Genomic DNA, 20,908 nt, shown 5'->3' with positions numbered 1-20,908 from the left:
CAAGACCCCTGTTTTTAACCAATATTGGTAAATGACTAATTCCCACAAAAGGTCACCAATTGCACAGTAGCTTTGTTCAATCAGTATTTCCTTTGTAAATAAACACTGAAAGCATTACTACATTATTTTGTAGTCACACAGGGTCTTGATATCATAAAGCAGTGATTCTCAACCTGTGGGTCATGACCTACTGGGGGGTCCAGTGGCCCTCTCACAGGAGGTCATCTAAGACCATTGGAAATATCAGATATTTATATTAATGATTCATAACAGTAGCAGAATTACAATTAAGAAGTAGTTATAAAATTATGATAATAATTTTATGGTTGGGGGTTACCACAACATGAGGAACTATATTCAAGGGTCACAGTATTAGGAAGGTAGAGAACCACTGATATAAAGTAACAGTGACCCACAGTCCTAAGTTCTTAGAGTACAGAAAGCATGTTTCAGATTGTTTTGAAACCCCTCTGTCATTCAAGAAATCCTTTGCTCATGGAAGGAAAGAAAACAGTTAGGCTTTCCTCTAACACAGAACACATGCATTCATCCAGTTTTTGCTATGAGGCAGATGTCTGTTAAAAAGAAGAGCGGGACCAGTCATCACTATGCTCGCTTACTGTTGAGTCCTTTTCTCTATGGTGCTCAGGCATGGGGCCACCATGAAGACTTCTGGAATTAGCACAGCAAAACAGGGCCAGGGACACCTCTCTATAGGCTGATCCTGGACCACTTTAAGGTGGGGTTGCAAGGCTGGTAGAGCACCATGCCAACTAAGGAAGCAGTGTGGAGAAATGCTATAGACTCGGAAAAGGTCTTTTTCATTCCCCTTTACTCATTATTTTAAGGGGAAAAATGCTTTACTAGATTATCTAAAGTGTGAAAACAAATGTTTGCCACACTTCAGCTAAATGACTGAGGTGACTGAGGTCTCCTTGTGGAATGCAAATGAAGAACTCTCCATTTCTGAGAATCCTATCTGAAGCTATTAAAAGTTACTGGCACTTGACAACCTTTCTAGTTCTTGGTTGAAGAGAGTCCTTTTCAAGATAACCACAAAAGTGACGAGCAGTCCCTTCCCTCTGTCTCTGGAGGAGGGCTAGTCTACAGCCCCAGTCACCCTGGACAACCTTCCTGCCACAGCCTCTGCCATACATGAGAACGTGGCTTGGTCTGGAAGAACATGTGAATGGGACACTAATGATTCCTTGCAGATTGAGTCTCCCTTTTCCAAGTAGATGAATATTCTGTTTTTTTTTATTCGAGGCTGATAAATCTTAAGGTCTTGCTGTGACATTTTCCTAATAAAGTATCGGTATGACATTCTAACGAAATACTGGAAAAAGAAGTATTTTGTCCCCTGATCATTTCCAAAATGAATTATCAGTAGAGCTGTTTATGAAGGACTATTTCATTCATTCATTAATTCTCAATTAATTCTCAACTAGGCCTAGCCCATCCCTTGCCTCATGTTTATTTTCTCTTCAACCTCCAGGACTATGTTATTACATACCCCACAGAGAAGACCTTCCATCTATATGCAGTGACCAAATAAACGAGTGAGTGACACAAGGCATAAACTATGGACAGCTGCTATCAGATGGGAAGTCATGTCTTAAGGGAGTATTCACTGCAAAGACAAACCTTTCCTGCACAAAACTGTCTTGTTATGGATAACAAAAACACAAGAAAACAATACAAAACTCCAGTGCTTTTGGCAAAAGAGGTCATAAAGAACAGAGTATAAATTTCAGCTTGAAAAGCTATATTGAGCTGTTCACAGAAGATACAATCATAACGTGTCACCTCTGCTGATAAACAATGGCAATGAAAACCCAAGCCTGGCACCTGGTAATGGTTAGACATCCAACAGTATTGGATGAGAAAGTGAATTGATTAACTGCAAGACAATGGCAAAGAAGAATGAGATGTGGTTAGGTCTATGGGAGCCCAGAGAAGAATAACTGCTGGGAAGGCAGAGGAGCTAAGACAGCAGACTTTGGGGAACAGAGACCAGCATGGGGGACTACAGGAGAAAGGCAGAGGACATCCAGACCCTCCCCAGTATGGTGGACAGTCTTGGTTGTATGTAATTTAGGATTTCACTGTCAGGGTCTGGAATAGTTGTGATGGAGACCAACTACTTTGCAGCTCAGAAACCTCTCCACAGAACAATTCTGCTCATGACTTTCAAGTGGAGGATGCCACTCTGAGGATCCTGCCCCTTGGGTCATAGTTGATTGTTCCAGGTATGGGTGTGTGGTACCCAACCTGAGCTCATCAGTCTCTTTCTCTGGGATGGTTTCTTGATTTAGAGAAGACTGATTACTCCTCTCTGGGAATCAAATGGCAGGTGGGGGTCAAAGATGGAAACACAAGAGGTGAAGCTTATCCTGATTGATTCTGACTTCCTGGTACCACAAGATCTAAGGCCCACTCACCACTCACCTTGTATTTTTCTAATAAATTTTCACTTTGGGCAAGGTATTTTTAGTCAGTATTTTGTTATATGCAACCAAGTTGTCCCCCCCCCCCACCCCGTGTGTGTGTGTGTTGTGTGTGTGTGTGTGTGTGTGTGTGTGTGTGTTTGCATATATAGGCCAGGACTTGACACGGCTATCTTTCTCCATTTCTCTCTCCACAAAATGTTTTAAGACTGAGTCTTGTAGATTGGGTAGTCAAACATGCTCTTGGAATACTCCTGCCTCTACCTTGCCAGTGCTGAGATTACAGGCTCACATCACTTTTTTAAACAAACAAACAAACAACCATGGGTGCTGGAGATTGAATTTATATCCTCATAGATGGTTGTGCAGCATTTACTTGCCTGAGACATCCTCCAACTAAGATTTTTTTTTTTTTTTGGTTTTTTCGAGACAGGGTTTCTCTGTGTAGCTTTGTGCCTTTCCTGGAGCTCACTTGGTAGCCCAGGCTGGCCTCGAACTCACAGAGATCCGCCTGCCTCTGCCTCCCAAGTGCTGGGATTAAAGGTGTGCGCCACCACGCCCGGCTCCAACTAAGATTTTTGACTAATCCTCATGTTAGATAGGTACAGTTATCATTTGAGACAAGAGATATTCTCCATATTGACTTTAAATATACACCATTTTTCTTACTGGTTAAGGTGGTGTAGGCCAGTATTTAAATGTAAATATCCTGAGATATGGAGATAGTGGGATGGGGAAAATCTTTATACTATCTATCATCCATTAATACCTTATGTGATTATATCTTTCACATAACCTGGCAGAGTAGGTCCTGAAGGTATATAAATGGAAAAGCACTTTTAAGTAGCTGTGTGTAAATAATGCTAACCCTGGGAGGACAGCACTCAATATCCATATTGTGCATGTGTGTCTGTATAGATGCATACATTTGTGTTTGTGTGCATGGACCTATGTGTGTCTATATGAATCCATGCACATTTATCTGTGTAAATGTATCCATGTGTGTTGTTATGCATTGTCTTGTCTCCATGTTTGACTGTCTCTCTGTGTATATTTGTACACAAGTCTCCAGATATAAATGTTTATCTGTATCTATGTGTATGCATATATATCTGTTTCAGCATGCATGTGTATAATTTTGTGTCCCAGGGGAAAAAAACTATAGGAGACAGCCTAGTGAAAAAAGAGACCAGAGATTCACAAAATATACATAAAGGACAAAAAGAACTGGTTTTCATTGGGTTGTTCTGTCACTAAATTATCATTATTATTGTAAGTAATTAAAACTTATACAACTTGGGTATTTTTACATACAGGAAAGTTATAGCCAATTAAGAAATAAAACTACAATTAAAAGGATATAGAATTGATTTAGCATTGGGGAAGCAGTCAGGTATATGAGTTGAGTTTTAATTCGGACTAAACACTATATTAACTAGTCAAGCTTCACTAAAATTTAGTCTCTGAAATTGTTTCCTCATCTCTAAAATATTTCCAATTCCTTGTTTTTCTAGAAGAGAAGGTTTCTGTGACAGCTAATGGAGGAGACTGGTCAACACAGTGGGTAAGGGCTTTGTCTGAGGTGACAGGAAGAACTACATATTGTGTAGAGATAAGGTCCAGTTAAAATCTTGAGTTCTGAATTCAATGGTGTTATCAGCACAAAGTCTGATTTTAGTGTTTTTCAAGCCTCAGTTCTTTCTACTTAACTGCACAGAAGTGATGATCCCAGAGAGCATGAACACCTCCAGTATGTGCTTTCTGAATATAAGTTCATATGGAGAAGAACCAGATGTACCAGGGACTGTTGAGGTCATGTCAGAGAATGCAGGAGACACTTCTACTGAAGAACTTTTCACTGGCTAAAGATGGACAATCAATGAAGACCAACACTGCATAGGTTTGACATATGTCATTCCTCTTTAAATATTTGCGCTCTCATTGACACTAAAGCAGAAGACCTGAGACTCATTAGACATGTTTGGAGGATGCTGAAGAAAACTTATTTTGAAAACTGCTAAATGAATGAGAATGATCACTTCTTTTGCATTTCCTGGACAGAAGACATCTCAGCAAAACCAAATGCTCCATGAATGAAATTAAACTAGAAAATCACCACTTTAAAAATTCCATTGAATTTATGGTTCTAACTGATCATCACCAGGCACAGAAAAGACAACCATGTGAGATGTTCATACACTGTGTGTGGTGGTTTGAATAAGAAATATTTTCTGTTGGCTGGTGAATTTGAACACTTGGTCCCCAGTTGGCTGTTTGGTGAGGTTCTGGAGCCTTTAGGAGATGCAGCTTTGCTACAGGAAGTATATTACTGGGGGCGGGCTTTGAGGGTTTACAGCCTTGCACAGCTTCCTGTTTTACCTCTCCTCTTACTGTGCATGGATGAAATGTGATAAACTAGTTTCTTACTCTTTCCCCATGAGGAACCTTCTTGCCACGATGAACTATATTCCTCTGGAACTGTAAGTCAAATGTCATTCTTCCCTAAGTTGCTTTCACTCAGTATTTTATCATAGCAAGAGAAAAGTAACCACTACACCATGTTTCCTATGAACCTATCCCCAAACCACAGTCCATTCTAATCTAATTTAGGCACTGGATCCAATTACCAACTTATAGAAATACACTAGAAAGGGGAATGTATTAAATGATACCACAGGGACACAATAAAATCAGATAAATTCAGGTTATGGGGAATTTTGTAGAATAAACATTTTTGCTTATTAAACAACTTGATACCAACCATGCAAGGAAAGAAGAGAGCTAAGTGGGAAACTTGAAAGTGGAAGAAATGTGGGACATTAACCTCAATAATTAATGTCTGATTCAAACAAACACACTAGCTAACAGTCAAGACCACTGACTTGAAAGTTAATATCAAAGAATTATTGGTGTTTTACAGGCATGATGATGGTATACTTGAAGAACTTATCATTCAGAGATAGATACTTATTTGATATCTGCAGGAGAAGTGCTAACATGTTGGTGATTTGCTTAAAAATACTTTTCAGAGCTAAAGAGGGAGGGGGAATAGATGACCAGGTTTAATTCTGTGCGGCTCATTTAAATTAGGCGATGGGTACATAAAGATGTATCATCTTATTCTCTAGTTTTTGTATATAATTGAAAATTTCCCCAATAAAAGTCAGAAATGAAAAGCCTGTCTGAGTTTAATGTGAGTTTAGCCCACGACTAGCAGGGTAATAGAGCTGTTATTACTTTACTTCTTCTGGGCATCAGAGAAGTGCCTACCCATAGGGTTCTGTGAGAAATAACAAGATATCATAGGCATAAAACCCTTAGAAGACAACTCATTGTATGCAGCACAAGCTTGACTTATGTTACACATTGATGTTATATAGTACTATATATTATCATATAGATCATGTATTTAAATGACTCAAGAAATGTAACCACTATTCCTCAGTGATAAACTAGAAAGCACTAAATATTCTTTAAGTATTATTATTTATTAAGAAATTTTATTATTTATTTTGCATACTAATTACAGATCCCCCTTCTCCCTCCTCCTGCCCTTCCAGCCTCCCCAAAGAAAGCACTAAATATTTTTGGTAGAAGTTTTGAACAACTTGTCATGGTCAGGACTCATTACCAAACTCCATTTCTACCAGGAAAGCAAATTTTCCCTGGTTCTCAGGGCAGGCAACCAACTTTTGTTCTCCTTGAGGTTTTGAGATGGTGAAACTTTTGCTCTCACTGGACCACAACTCATTTGTAGGTAAGTGCTCTTGTTTCTAAATGTGCTAAAATCAGTATTTCCACTGCAGAGAATGATTGTTTCTAACTTAACCAATGCTTTCAAGCAGTAACTATTGGTGGGGTGAAAGCTATAGTAGTTAAAATGGATGCTCAACAAAGAGTTCAAATATTAATTAATTAATACAAACCACAAATATTAATCAGTGTTGCCCTCAGACATTGCTTTTCAAAGTTCAATATGCATGTGAACTGCCAGGGACTCTTGCTAAAATCACTGCAATTCCCTATTGCTGAGTACCTCTTAGATGATGCTAAAATGGTCAGCCCACACTTGGGCTTAGCTTAGCATACTCCTGACACAGGAAAACAATTGGATACATGCTTTTGTAGGACTTAAGTTTCAGTCATTTAGGTGATAGGAAAGCAAAAACATATTTGATCTAGAGTATTGATTAGGAGAATTCATTTCTGATCCTTTCTGTTTAGTAGCTTTTATATTTACCAAAATAAAAGGCAAGGTATTCATTTCCAAAGGCTTCAAAATTCAGAATATCACAAATAAGAAAAGTGAACAAGTTAAATCCCTGGTCAAGTCCATTTGGCTGCTGGGCATAGAACTTAGCATAGTAATAATGTTGGGCTGTTTGCTTCCAACTCTTCCTTGGCATTGTGATATGGGACTTATTATTTCAAATATAGGTCAATGATTTTGTGATTTCAAAAATGGCTCCCAAGGAAGATTTCAGTTGAAAAAGTAATGGCTTTGGCCTAATTTTAATTCTGGGGAAAGGATTTGGACACAAACTCTGGTCCCCACAGTGTCCTAGAAAGCAGGCCCTCATCAGAGGCTCCTGATGTGTATAGTTCCACTTGTGGAAAGACAAGATGAAACTCCTTGGGCCAGAGGAATGGTCATTTTCACCTGTCATGATCATGTTTGTAGCAAATCTGGGTTAATGTCCCCTTCCATAAAGTTCCATAGGAATGCAAACAAGTAGTTGTTCCAAAAAATGCTCTCAGGGACCTTTATATATTGTACGCTGGACCCTCCAATGGGGGATGGTGTACAGCTTATTAGTTTGACTTGACCATGACCCATATTTTTCAAGAGCTTGGGACAGTGTTGGACATAGTTTGTCTTGGGAAATGCTTAACTAAGGAAGCCATCTTCAGTCTCTCACCATTTCAGGTTAATGAAAATAACATGTTAAGTGGGGACTTCTAGCAATTTCTGAGGTAAGTAAAAGTCCTTTGGGGGAGAGTAAGGATCTCATGGATTATAGAGATTTAGAGAGAAAACAAGTTAAGAAAAGCCACTGAGACTCATTCAAGACACCAAGACCCTATACAAATCATATTAGGAGGTGTTCCAAGTCTTCTGAGACAATAGTGAGATCTGCCTTTCCTGTTCCTAGAATTTTCATCTCTTAGATGAGGATAGTAATGCCCTCCTCACAGAGTGGTTGTATGGACTCAAAGGATAATGTGTTTGGAAGTGTGGCTGCACCGTAAGAAGTACATGGATTGATGGCAATTTGCAGTCATTCCCCCACCCCCCCTCACCCTTCTCATCCCCGCCAACTGGAATGATGCCTTTCCTTTGTTCTAGTTTTCGAGAAGGTGTCAGTGAGTTTACATCAAGATAACTTGTGGGGAAATTTTCAAGTTATGCAAGTTATATAAGTCATTGTTTCATTGTGCCAATGGGAGAGGGTATGGATATTTGTGAAAGCTCCCCAGGGACAGTGATGATGTATTCTGAGCACCCATTATGTATCTACAGCAAATCTCTAAGGGTGATCCCACTCTTCCAATGGCAGTTCTGGGATCTGTTCCTTGGAATAAAAGATTTCTGTGTATAAATAAATAGAAATTACATGCTCCTCTCCTCCTTTGACGCTTATTAAAGGATCAGAAATGTCCAACAGCACAGTATTTAAAACATGCTGCCTGTTCCCTTCTGATCTTATTTATCCTTGCAGTGTTTTCCTGCCTTGCAACTCTCATCTATATCTTTGTTCAATTCATTGGGGAAACTCTGTGGTACATGCATTAGCTAATAGTGAATTCTGTGTATATTCAGGAATTTTATTCATTAAAGATAATAGTGAGAAACAAGGGTGGGTTGGTGGGTGGGTGGGCAGAGAGCAGCCAAGACTCATCCTGTCCAGAGAGTGAGCTGGGATTTAATCCTTTAATCCCACTGCTTTATTCTTCCTGCAACCCACTACTTATGTCTGAAAAGATCTGTAAATAATACATAAGTATTGTCCTATATGCACCCCTCTGTAAATGCAAAGTGACAGCCAAAGGACCTACCTTGGGCTTTAATGAGCTACCATGGGCTTTAAGGACAAGTGTGGTTTTGAATTCTGGTTCCAACTCTACAGCTCAGTGACTATGGGTGAAGGACATGACTTATCTATGCCCTAGTTTTCCTTATTTGTAAAACAAGGACGATGATGGTGTCTACCCATTGGGCTGTTGTAAGGACAAGTTAATCATGCAAAGCTCTAACCATGGGCCCAAGCTTATTATTGTTAATAGTGAATCACAAATGCTCTTGAGCAAAGGAAAAATCAGGACAAGGACAAAGAGCTCCAGAAGCCAAGTCAATAAATCTTCTTATTTTCACATATGAATTTACCTTTTTAAGAAATGCCAAGTGCCCTATGGGAATTCCGGGTGGGAATTAGAAATATTTACTAAATTGAATGGTTAAGGTGCTGGAGTATGAAGGATTCTTTCACCTAGCTTCATTTTAGTTAAATCCCAAAGAATCTGATTGATAGACTAGAAACAGTCAGGACCTGAGGCCAAAGGAATAAGAAAAGTCAATGGCTGAAATTCAACAGCTTTGAGATGAGAGGTGAAATGAGATTTAAAATTGGATGAGGATGCTGAAGTTAGAGATGCAAAAACAGAGATATTTACTCAAATAAATGCTTATTATTTCCAGAACTTAAAAGCAGAGGAATAGAACCAAAGACCAAGTCTGAGATACCCTTGCCTGTACCCAGACTATGATGTCAGATTCACCTGTGCACACATTGTCTGCGTGTTTAATGTGTAATCCTTACGGTAAGTATTGGTTAAAAAGGTTTCTGCTCAAGGAAGTAGGTCACAGGGCCCCAAGGCCAGATCTAGATTGTTCCTGCTTGCATCGAAGGACTTTATGACTGTACACTAGACTTTCGTCTTTCCTCCTTGTAAATCCTAGAGTGATTCAGTGAGTGGGGGAGGGGCAAGCCAAGGGAAATAAAACTCAAGGGCCAAGCCAGATCAGTGGGGTTCAGAGACCAAGAGGCAAAGAGCTGTGGTCACTGCAGTGAGTGCAGGGACAATGATGGGTGAAAGTGGTCTCCAGTGCTGATGGCCAGAGAGACCAGCTATTGTGTATGCAGTGGGAACCGAGCTGTCAGTTTGCTCCTTGCTTTCCTATTCCAGTTCGTGCTCGCAGCCAAGCTATGGGACAATGGTTGGCATGCCTGCCCGCAAGCGGAGAGGAGAGACCAGGCTTAGGATGACTGTCAATCACATAGTGACAAATCCCATTTTGAGGACTGCTCATCCAGGTACTGTGAAGGCGGCAAGTGGAGGCAGAATATACTGTTTCATCTTGAGAAATGGTATATGCCATAGAACTACAGCTCGTGAGACCCTTATAGGAGTGGAACATTTGCTTTCTTTCTCCCAAATCCCTTGACTTTTTAAATTTCTCCTCAGCAAAGTGTCAGAGCTCTTCTTTTCCCATTAGTGGAGAAAGGTGCCAGGTTGGAAATCAAACCCACAAGGAGGATTTCAATAGAAAACCAGAATATGATACCCAATTAGCCAACAGACTGTTTATGAAAATCATTGATATTAATCATTTGCCAGTCTCTTTCAGTATGATGTCCATGCCAAGTAACTCAGGTCTATACTGTTTAGTGTTTAGAATTACTCTAAAGGAAAGGGATTATTTTTGCCTATTCTTTCTGGATAAAGGAACCAAGGTGTGAGAGAGTGATGACTTGTGTAGAATAAGACAGCTTATATGTAATAGAACTTACAGTTAAGTCCAGTTCTGTCAAAGCTCAGAGTCGGAGTTAGTCACCACCAAACTACCTGCATTTCTTCCGCCCTCCTGCCCTGCTGATGTTAAGTGTAAAGAAATAACAAAAGTGTCAACAAGGGCTCTCTGACCTAGGAGATGATTAGCCCTGTCATTAAGGTAGGTACATAAGAGGAAAAACATGGGGACTGGGAGATGGCTTAGTTGGCTAAGCACTTGCTGTGCAAGCGTGAGGACTTAAATTTGATCCTCAGAACTCACTAAGAAAAAAGCTGAGCATGGTATGTGCTTGTAATCCCAGTGGTGGAAAGGTAGAGTCAGGTGGATCCCTGGAACTTGATGGAACACTAGCATGACCTGCTTGGTAAACTCCAGACCCATGAGAGACCCTGTTTCAATAAACAGGTAGATGGCTTCTGAGGACAGACCTGATGTGGTACACAGATGTTTGTGTACCTACCTACCTACCTACTTACACACACACACACACACACACACACACACACACACACACACACGGGGAAAATAACCACTTTTATATTTCGGTGGTTAAGAAGAAGCCAAAGGAATATTAAAGATTCATGCTCAGATCTGAGCTGGGCAGAATGAGCAGGCTAGGATGAGCGTAGAGGAGAGGGTTGGTTGCATTTGTAACTGAGCAGTTGTAGGACTTGGTTTTGAATACAAAGGTAGGTTGTCTAAGTGGATGAACTCAGTCATCACTTAAGAACTCAGGTCTTCAGCAAGGTACAGACTCTTTTTTAGCCTCAGTTTCCTCATCTGTGATATGGACATGATAGTTATCCAGAGGGTTCCTGAGAGGAGTGAGTTTCTAAAGAGGCACCTGCTACTTTCACCTCTCTTTCTGCCAGTGTAGGTTCAGCTTTCCAAGAGATGAGCTCGCTTCTTGCCTCTGACGTCACCACGTAAGATTATATAGAAAGCACCTTACCTGCTGTGAAAAGCCCTTCACAACACGTCTCTGCTTGAGGTTGGTCTCTCCATCCAAGTTGGCAGTTTCCAGGTGGCAGACCCCACTGGGGTCTGAGGAGAAGAGGAGAAGGATGTCTGCTGGGATGATCTCATTGCAACGCATCTGGACAAAATCCCCCACACGCACATCCTGCCAGCGCTTCTGCATGTAGCTCTGCTCCTTTCTGGGGTGCAAGGAAGACAGGGGTCTTGGTGAGCTTTAAGATTCCTCAGTGTGCTAGTTTACATTAGATGTCAACCTGCCACAATCTAAAATCACCAAGGAAGGGTCTCCATTGAGGAAATAGCTTGGTTAGGTTGGCCTGCAGGCACGTTTATAGGAGATTGTCTTGATTATTGGTTGACTCAGCCTAGTGTGGGTGGCATCCTTCACTGGGTAGGGGTCTTGAGTGGTATGTGAGTAGAATAGAGAGGGCTTATTGAGTAGTGACTAAAGAGTGAGTAAGCCAGGATCTAGGCATTTATTTTCTCTCTGCTTTTGATTGTGGATGTGACACTTGAAGATCTTGCCTTGATGTCCTCTGCAATAATGGCCTGTATCCTAGAATTGTGAGCCAAATCAATTTCTCCCTCCCCTAAGTTGCTTTTGGTCATGGTTTATAAAATCCCATTAGTAACAGATCTGTCCCTGTGCCTCTTTAGAATTTTGAACAATTTCCAGCCATTGACCAGGTGTTGTGCTAAGCTCTTCTTTCCTGGCAGGAAGAACACTTTAAGGGGAAGTTAACTGCACTATTATATTGCATGGCTTCTTATCACAGAAGACAGCAAAGGTACAAAGACCAGAGATAGAGAGAAAGCTGTTCTCGATTATGGGGAGCAGAGAGGCAGTAAAAGTGAGGATATTGGTCATTAAGAATGAATGGGACACTGATAAAATGGAAAATTCTAGATACACTGAGTGCATTAGTAAGAAGACACCAGGGACTTTGACAGCATGGGACTCACGAGAACTGGGAAAGCAGAGGGTTGAGTAACTAGGAAGAAATGATAAACTTTCCCCCTTATAATTTACCAAACTTAGATAATAGCAGGAGGAACTAAACTGCCAATTTCATGTTTACAATGCACTGAGTACTAGTACAAGTGTCAACATTTTGTTCACTTACATGACAATTCATTGGTATAGACATTATATGAATTTCACAAGAAACTAAGGGCCAAAAACATTTTTTCTCAAGTCTTATAAAACCCAAGCTGAAACCTGAGCTTGTATCCAGCTTGATGTCAAAGCTCACAGCTTTCACTGCTAGCCCCTCCCAGCTGTTAATACAGCCTCAACTCTCCCATCCCTTCCTTCCCAATAGGTCATGCCATTTATGTAGAGCTCTCGTATCAGAAAGTCTTCATTCCACCCGGCCAATTATTTAACAAATTTTGCTCTTCTAGGTAATCCAGATGCTCATATTTTCTACCTTTAGAAAACTCTTTGAAAATATCCCTCAGGGCCCTATAAAGTCTTTTGGTCCTACCAAGCCATATTGAATGCCCCAGATGCCCTCAATTATTCCTTGGATCATGCAGTTCAAGACCTATCCTAAAGGTGTGGGCTCCTTTATAACTGCACTTCTAACATTTCCCTTTCAAGGTGGGATTTGAAACCAGACCAATATTCCACATGTGGTCTTTTAATCAGAGCCGTGCTGGCTTGAAGCTGCTTTCTTTAAGTGTACCTGGGCCTGGGGAGACAGCTTATGTCTTTGCTATCTCCACACACACAGTTGAGCCCTTCTGGGAGTGTTCCTGTTTCTTCTGGAATCTGAGATACCTGGGCATTCCAAGCCCACATCTAAGAGATGTGAATGAAAGTACTCAAAGATGATGAAGGGACTAATGTCTGCCCTTCTTGGGGTTCTCTGGAGAATGTCAGCAAAGCCCTCCTAAAAGCCTATTGTCTTCGCCATACATGGTCCCTGCAAAAGACTCTCCCAGCCCTTGAAATGAAGACTCTTCCATCTGGAAGGCTGGAAGACCTCATTAGTGAATATAGTCATCTGGAACATCAGGGTTGGTGAGCAGAGTTGTAAGGCGGGAAGAAAGCTGTATTGTCTATCCTCTGCCCTAGCTCCAGGCTGTCTTAATGGTACCCCTTCAGCCTCAGTGTAATTACTGGGACCAGGTCAAGAACTAAGACCACACCACCCTTTTCAAGCCCTACTCCCTCTCACCAGACATTCCTTCCAGCCACCAAACTCTGTACCACAATTGTATCTGCTAATAAAACAGACAATGACTGTAGTATCTAGTCCTCTGACTCTACAACAATGCTCCATTCTGCCCCAACCTAGAAACCACTACAATGAGAAGGCTGGCAGCTATAAATACCAGTGTGATAAACTTTGAACTACAACTCCCCAAGTCACGCGTCCCATTTGAATAATCTGAGGGTCAGTTTAAGAAGGGGCTGGCAAGACAGCTCATTCAGTGAAGTGCTTCTGATAAGCAGATAAGTCTGATCCCCAGAAGCCCCATAAAATCTGGGCATGGTGGCACTTTACTAATCCAAGAACTCGGGAGTCACAGACGGGGGGATCACGGAGGTTCACAACACATAGAGCCTAGCCTGCGTGACAACTTGCAGGCCAATGAGAGAATCTTTCTCAAAAATATATGGTAGACAGAACTTAAGCAGTGACAGCAGAGGTTGACCCCTGACCTCCACTCACATGCCCAAACATATGCACCTGTAAGCCCATGAAAACACACACACACACACACACACACACACACACACACACACCCACAGAGAGAGAGAGAAGAGAGAGAGAGAGAGAGAGAGAGAGAGAGACAGAGAGAGAGAGAGAGAGACAGAGAGAGAGAAAAGTAATAGTCCAAGGCTATACAATATGTAAATGTTAGAACCATCCTTCAAATGCAGCTCAAGTGACTCCAATGCTCCTAACTACATTGCCATATACCTCTACCTCCACACTCAACTTCCCCAACAACCAGGCATTATAAGCAGGCCTGAGTCATTCATGGGCTGTGGAACAAACAGTAAGTCTAGCCTGAGCTTTGTCACTCTGTGCCTTGGCCGGACCTCTCCACTTATCCCAACCTCAGTTTCTTCACTTGAAGAATAGGGGTAGAACTACAGATATAGTCTACCGTAGAGTGTAATTGTGAGTATAAAGTAGCATGAAGAAGAAGATGTAAGGACACAGGAAGGGTGAAAAGCCCTCGCTATACCATAAATGACCATTTTTCTCAGCATCATGAAGGAAACTGTACAAAGCACACTAAACACAGTCCTCTTGTGGATTATACCTTAGTCCTCATTCCATAACCCTGTGAGGTGATGCAGATAAAGAAATACAGGTTCTGCAGGGCCAGGAACCAGAGGCTTAGACAGCCCAGAGACCTAGGATAAAACCAAACATGACTGGCAAAAAAAAAAAAAAAAAAAAAAAAAAACCATGAAATGATTCCAAATGATATTCTGCTGTATTTGTAGAGCAGAGCCTAGCATCATCAGAGAGAGTTTATCCAGAAACTGATAGGAGCAGATGCAGAGACCCACAGTCAAACATTAGATGGAGCTTGGGGAACCTGCGGAAGAAGGGAAGAAAGATTGTAGGATCCAGAGGCGTCAAGGGCACCACAAGAAAACCCACAGACCTAGCTAACCTGGGCTCATAAGAGGTTCACAGAGATTGGAGCAATAAACAAGGAGTCTGTATGGCTCAGACCTAGGTCCTCTGCATATTTGCTGTGGTTGCGCAGCATGGCCTTCTTGTGGGACTCCTAACAATGGGAGCAGGGGCTGTCTCTGACTCCTTTGCTTGCTCTTGGGACTTTTTTCCTCCTATTGGGTTGCCTCATCCAACCTTGATTTGAGTGTATGTGCCTAATCTTCTTGTAACTTGTTATGGCATGTTTTTTTGATTGCCCTGGAAGGCCTGCTCTTTTCTGAAGGGAAATGGAGAACTGGATGTGAGAGAGAGGGAAGGTGGGGAGAGGGACTGGGAGGAGAAGAGTGAGGGGAACTGATGTTGAGATATAATATATGAAAGAATAAGTAAATAAATAATAAATAAATAATTTTAAAAGAAATACAGGTTCTGAGAAGTTGTATAGTTTGACTATGTTTTCATGGACAATATTCAATGAAACTTGGATTCAAACAAACTCATTTTTTTTTTTTTTTTTTTTTTTTTTTTTTTTTTTTTTTTGGTTTTTCGAGACAGGGTTTCTCTGTGTAGCTTTGTGCCTTTCCTGGAACTCACTTGGTAGCCCAGGCTGGCCTTGAACTCACAGAGATCCTCCTGGCTCTGCCTCCCAAGTGCTGGGATTAAAGGTGTGCGCCACCACCGCCCGGCCAAACTCATTTTTTAAAAGAGGATTTTATTTCATTTTAATTGTCTGTGTATCTGTATTTTCGGTATGGTAACATGAGTACAGGTGCCTGCACAGGCTAGAGGAGGTTGTCCCTGGATAGGAGCAGATCAGGTGGGTGCTGTGGATGTTAATGTATGTCCTGTGGAGCCCTTTTGTTTTGTGGTGTTACCAGCAGTCCGTATAGAGGATGATTAGACATGGCCTGAGTGCAGGTGTTGAGATGTCTGCACTTGGCTGTGTGGGGGATGTCTGTATGTAAGTTGTTCTGATTGTCAATAAATAAACCTGATCGGCCGTGGCTAGGCAGAAAGATAGGCGGACTAACAGAGAGAAAAAAGATAGAAAGCAGAAGAGACGCTCAGCCGCGCCATGACAGAGACGCTGCAGCACTGCATGACAGCAGCATGTGAAGACGCCGATAAGCACAGCCACGTGGCAAGATATAATTTCTAGAAATGGTTACTTAAAGATATAAAAAAGTTAGCAAGAATGGTTCTTTAAGCTATAAGCACAGTTAGAAGAAGCCTGCCACGGCCATACAGTTTGTAAGCTATATAAGTCTCTGTGTTACTTGGTTGGGTCTGAGCGGCTGTACTGGCGGTGACAAAGATTTGTCCTGACTGTGGGCAAGCGGAAAACTCAAGCTACAGTTGGAGCTGCCAGACATGGGTGATAGGAACCAAACCTGCGTTTCCAGCAAGAACAGTATGAATTCAATCACTGAGCTAACTCCCACTATTCTTAATCCCTGTACTGTCCTCATTCTTCTCAGTGGTCCCTAGCCACTCTAAGTAGCCACCTAGGAGATTCTGGGCTTAGTATTTAAGCTTGCTAAAAGACATCCCAGGTCAGTTTGTCATTGGTCAACCCTAAGTTCTATAAGACAGCTTATCCTCCTGACAGGTCTTGTCCTCTCCAGTCCCCACAGCTCTATGTATAGAGCCCAGTTACAGGAGAAACGGAGCCTTAAACATCCTCTCCTCCACCTCTCCTCCTCCTCTCCCACTTCTGCATGCCATACTGTTGGTTAAGAACCTCTCTTGCTGTTTATTTACCTCTTTAAAAAGGCCCATCTCCTCCCAGAAAGCTGTTTAACCCTGCACCACTTAATTTCTCCTGAAGGTAGAATCTGCCAGCTGGAGTCTTTGTCCTAAGCCATGTGAATTTCTCTTATTTTTAAACAGCAGCAAACATTGCAGGAAGCTAAAATAGCAATGAGTTCCCAGATGCAAACTCACTGTCAGCAGAGGGACAGGCAAGAATCTGTGCATGCATCCACCTGGGGCAACTATGCCAAGTGGGCCACATTCATGAGGGAATGACTCTTGCTGGTGGCTCCTGGCCAGATGCTGGTCACAGCTGAGTGTCACTCAATGTAGAAGCATGCCACTTTTATGCTTCAGCTAAATTCTGCTGCTTCTCACCTCCCTTGGCTGGACACCCTTGGGCTATGCATCCTCGGCTGCTCCTCAGACATGCTGCTGACAGATGAAGTGATGTAGTGTACCCCAGAGCATTGAGCAACCAGAGCAAAGTAGCCAAGTGTGAAATAGAACTGTCCCTAAAGATCCAGTAAAATATTCCTGTCATCCTATAACATGGCTGGGTTAGGTTACTGTAACATAGCATTATATACTATGACACCACTACAAATAAAATTTCTCAACTGATGTATCCAATAAGGAATGCCCCATGTACTCATACTAAACTGCATTCCCCCAAATACATTTTTAATGAATACTAATAGCTCCAGGACTCCAATCACCCTCCAGGAACTCCTGGAGGTAGCATGGACCTGTTGGAGAAGTACAATGTTTCTGGGAACTTGTTCCAGAAATCTCACTCCAGAACCTGAGCGTCAGTTTGCTCAGATCCCTATTTCTAGAACTGGGGGAAGGTTGAGGGGGTTGGGGTTTTTGTTTGCAGGCCATTGTTGCCTGACCCCAAGCCACGGAATGTAATTACAAGCGTAAAAAGTGTGAAGAAAAAAGAAAGGGCTGGCAGAGTGGTGGCAAGCCTGCTTTACAGAGGCAAAGAGGTAAGCCTCCAGGAATAACCATGAATGTCCTTTCCCTATCCTGTTCTGTCTGAGGAAAGAACTGACCTATAGAAACAACTGTCCAGGATGGTGATGGCTTCACTGGGATCCAAGGAGGACCATAAAGATGCAGAGCACAAGTCTGACCATGCCTGTATCAGGATGAAGCTTGACAAAGTACCATTCCATCCCAGTTCAGACATATATTCCTAAATGTGTATGCACCCAAAACTAACCTCCAAGGCCTTCCATCTTTCATTATCCCAACCTATATCCCTTACTTCGCAGTGGAGATCTCTGCTGGGAAGTGGGAAGAGCAGATTTGCTTTCACTGATGGAAGTGGCTTGGCCTGACTTTGCTCTGAATGTAGCAACCCCAGCTAGCATATTTGCCACAACCTTCAGAACAAAGGAGCTCTGGAAATAATTACCATCCAGACAATGCTGAGATTCAAGGGTGTTCTCCTAAACCTGATCTCACACACCAGGTGGAATGTTGAGGTTGTAGCAAACAACTGATACCCTACAGTTCCCAAAGGCCAGGAGGAAGGAAAGGGAGATACAGATAAACTAGGGAGAACTCTTTGTTCCTTTGGGCATGTTTGCTATAATATTTAAGAATCATTTGTTTGCTTTCTCTCAAAATGAAATGAAAAGAAAAATGTAGTGCAAATAAACCCTCCCTTCATCCTGTGGAAGTTCATTTGACATTGAGTGTTTAATCCATCCTATAGCTTTTTTTTTTACACATTCTTAAATGTTTTATTTATTTCCCTTTATTAAGAAATTTTTTTTATTCATTTTTTACATGCCAGCCACAAATCCCCCTCTCATCTCTCCTCCTGCTCCTCCCCCTAGCCTTCCCTCCACCAATCCACCTCCTCATCCCCACTTGTGAAAAGGTAAGGCCTCCCATGGGGAGTCAGCAAAGCCTGGAACATTCCATTGAAGCAGGTCCAAGCCCTCCCTCTGAATCAAGGCTATGCAAGGTGTCCCACCACAGGCACTGGGCCCCAAAAAGCCAGCTCATGCACCAGGGGTAGATCCTGATCCTACTGCCAGGGGCCCCTTAAACAGACCAAGCTACACAACTGTCTCACTTATGCAGAAGGCCTAGTCCAGTTGGTCTTCAGTTCATGAGTTCCCACTAGCTTCTTTTGGTTGTCTCTATGGGTTTCCCCATCATGATCTTTGTGTGTGTGTGTGTGTGTGTGTGTGTGTGTGTGTGTGTGTGTGTGTGTGTGTGTTTAATTAGAGCCTCATACCTAAGCACTTAGGCAATCCTAGGGCTGGGTTGCTGTGGCTATCTTGGTGGATGAATATCTACCCCAAACATACAAATGACCAAATTTTAAAATACATCTGTGAAATGACACAATGGACTAGATCTTGTAGGGCTGTCCCTAGTCTTCATTTTTAAGAGGAGATGTTGGGTACAGTGGGCGCTTAGATGGTGATAATTAAAAGTTGCATGGGAATCTGATACCTGATTTATCACGGAAGAAAGAGATATTAATAGACTGCCTTAGGGAGACTTCCACATTCAGTAGCCATGTGGACATTATTGCCATGGATAGACTAGGGTCACTATACTGGGTTCCTAGGGCCATGTTACATTTCAAAAGACCCTCTGGTAGCTTCCAAATGAAGGATTGTCTCTACTTGCTTATTTGGCACAGACCACACAGGAGGGGTTTGTTAGACATAGAGGAGTTGGGGAAACTCTATAAAGGAGCAGCAGCTGAGGTACAGGAACAGAGGGTGGTAGAGCCATGTCTGGGCTGGAGACCGGGGGGAGTTTAGTGACATTCATCACACTAGAGATGCCCAACTCCATCCAGGGGCACTGGGGACTGGCATGAGAGGACCCAAATCCTAAATCAACAGGTGGGAGCTGAGCATCCCTAACAGTGGAGCATTTGTGTTAGCAGCACCCTCTTCTCATCCAGAGGCTCCAGAAACCTGGCCACACCAGGGTCCCATGTGCACCAGGTGTTAAAGCCCCAGGCTTGGTGATGGTATCCATCTGTAACCTCACTGATTTTGAAGCTGCCACGTTCAGAAAGAATAACTTAGAATAGATTATCATTAAGAGGTAATGGCCACAGGCATACCATGCCTCATAGGATAGGGAGTCACAGGAGTCTTCCTGCAAGGCCATGGGCACTGGGTTGTGAATAACCAGCCTGGAGGTGTCTGAGAGCACATAGCACAGTGTATATGAACTTTCTCTAACCTCAGCAGATCCAAATCCTACCTCTGTCTTTACACCCCCAGGCAGAGAACATCAGTGCTGCGTGGCTTGCTGGCATGCCTGTTTGCACTTCATGCCCCTATTGCTTTATTGTTCCATGCACCTTTTATGTTCACTATGTGGTAACCTTGCTGAGAGATGGGAAAGTCTACATTTATGTACCTAGAATTGGGTAAGCTGAGTGCGTGTTAAATATGATGTGTTATAGCTTCATCTTGAATACTATGGAAAGCTTCTGAAAGCCATTTTGATAATTAGTCATTACAGACTCCTCACTGAAGAATTCTAATAAAAATATGATCTCATATTATTGGCTGGCATGTATGGAATGCCCATAAAGAGCCCAGCACCAGACTTATGTGACCATTTATCTGCCTAATTAGGAGACAACTTTTATTATTATCATTTACCCTCTCTTTTTAGATGAGAAAAAAACACAACCAGGGCCTCAAAGGGGTTACCTAACTCAGTTAAGATCACATAGGCATGTCTCACAGGACCTGTGAGTTGCAGTGAGGCACAGCATAGCTTAACAGGGAATGGATGGATGTTTTGTTTGGGAATGAGGTACATGGCAGATGAAGCTGAAGAAGGTGACAGAGCCTAACTGAGGCTAATGAGAACATGAGTGTCACCTTTTAGAGTCCTGAGCTCAGTAAGGACAAGGCAAAGGCTATGAATCCTCCCTTGCTGATACACAAATTGTCTCTGATGACAAGGGTGCAGAGCTTCAGGGACACCTGAACTCTTGTTTTATGACTCGCCTGCCTTTGGGGGACTTAATGTGGTCTCTCCTGAAACGACATGCTGAATTGGCTCAAGTGGTTGATGTTTATAGCCTTCTGTGAACAGAGGCAAGGCTGGAGGACTGGTGTGTGGACGGGAGACACTTGCAGCATGGACACGGGATTTGCCAAATGCAGACTAAAGACCTGGGGCATGGACACCGTGGTCTGTTGGTCTGCGACCTCCAGGCTGTGGTAATTTTCATTAGTCATACTTCAAATGACCTGGAATGTGTCTCCACTGTCTGCATTGTTCAGATT

General features: G+C 42.3%; 1 protein-coding gene across 1 annotated transcript in view; it reads right to left on the bottom strand.

Annotated features, from left to right (window-relative positions):
* Atp10b (ATPase phospholipid transporting 10B (putative)) overlaps window positions 1-20,908 on the bottom strand; it is a 182,613-nt gene that overhangs the window by 75,746 nt on the left and 85,959 nt on the right. Inside the window, 1 exon segment of the mRNA XM_037200559.1 lies at window positions 11,192-11,396. Within this exon segment, the coding sequence (XP_037056454.1) occupies window positions 11,192-11,396 (205 nt within the window).

This window comes from Peromyscus leucopus, chromosome 8b (genome assembly GCF_004664715.2).
Source record: "Peromyscus leucopus breed LL Stock chromosome 8b, UCI_PerLeu_2.1, whole genome shotgun sequence".
NCBI classification, from domain to species: domain Eukaryota; kingdom Metazoa; phylum Chordata; class Mammalia; order Rodentia; family Cricetidae; genus Peromyscus; species Peromyscus leucopus.
This window is presented reverse-complemented; position numbering and strand designations above follow the sequence as displayed.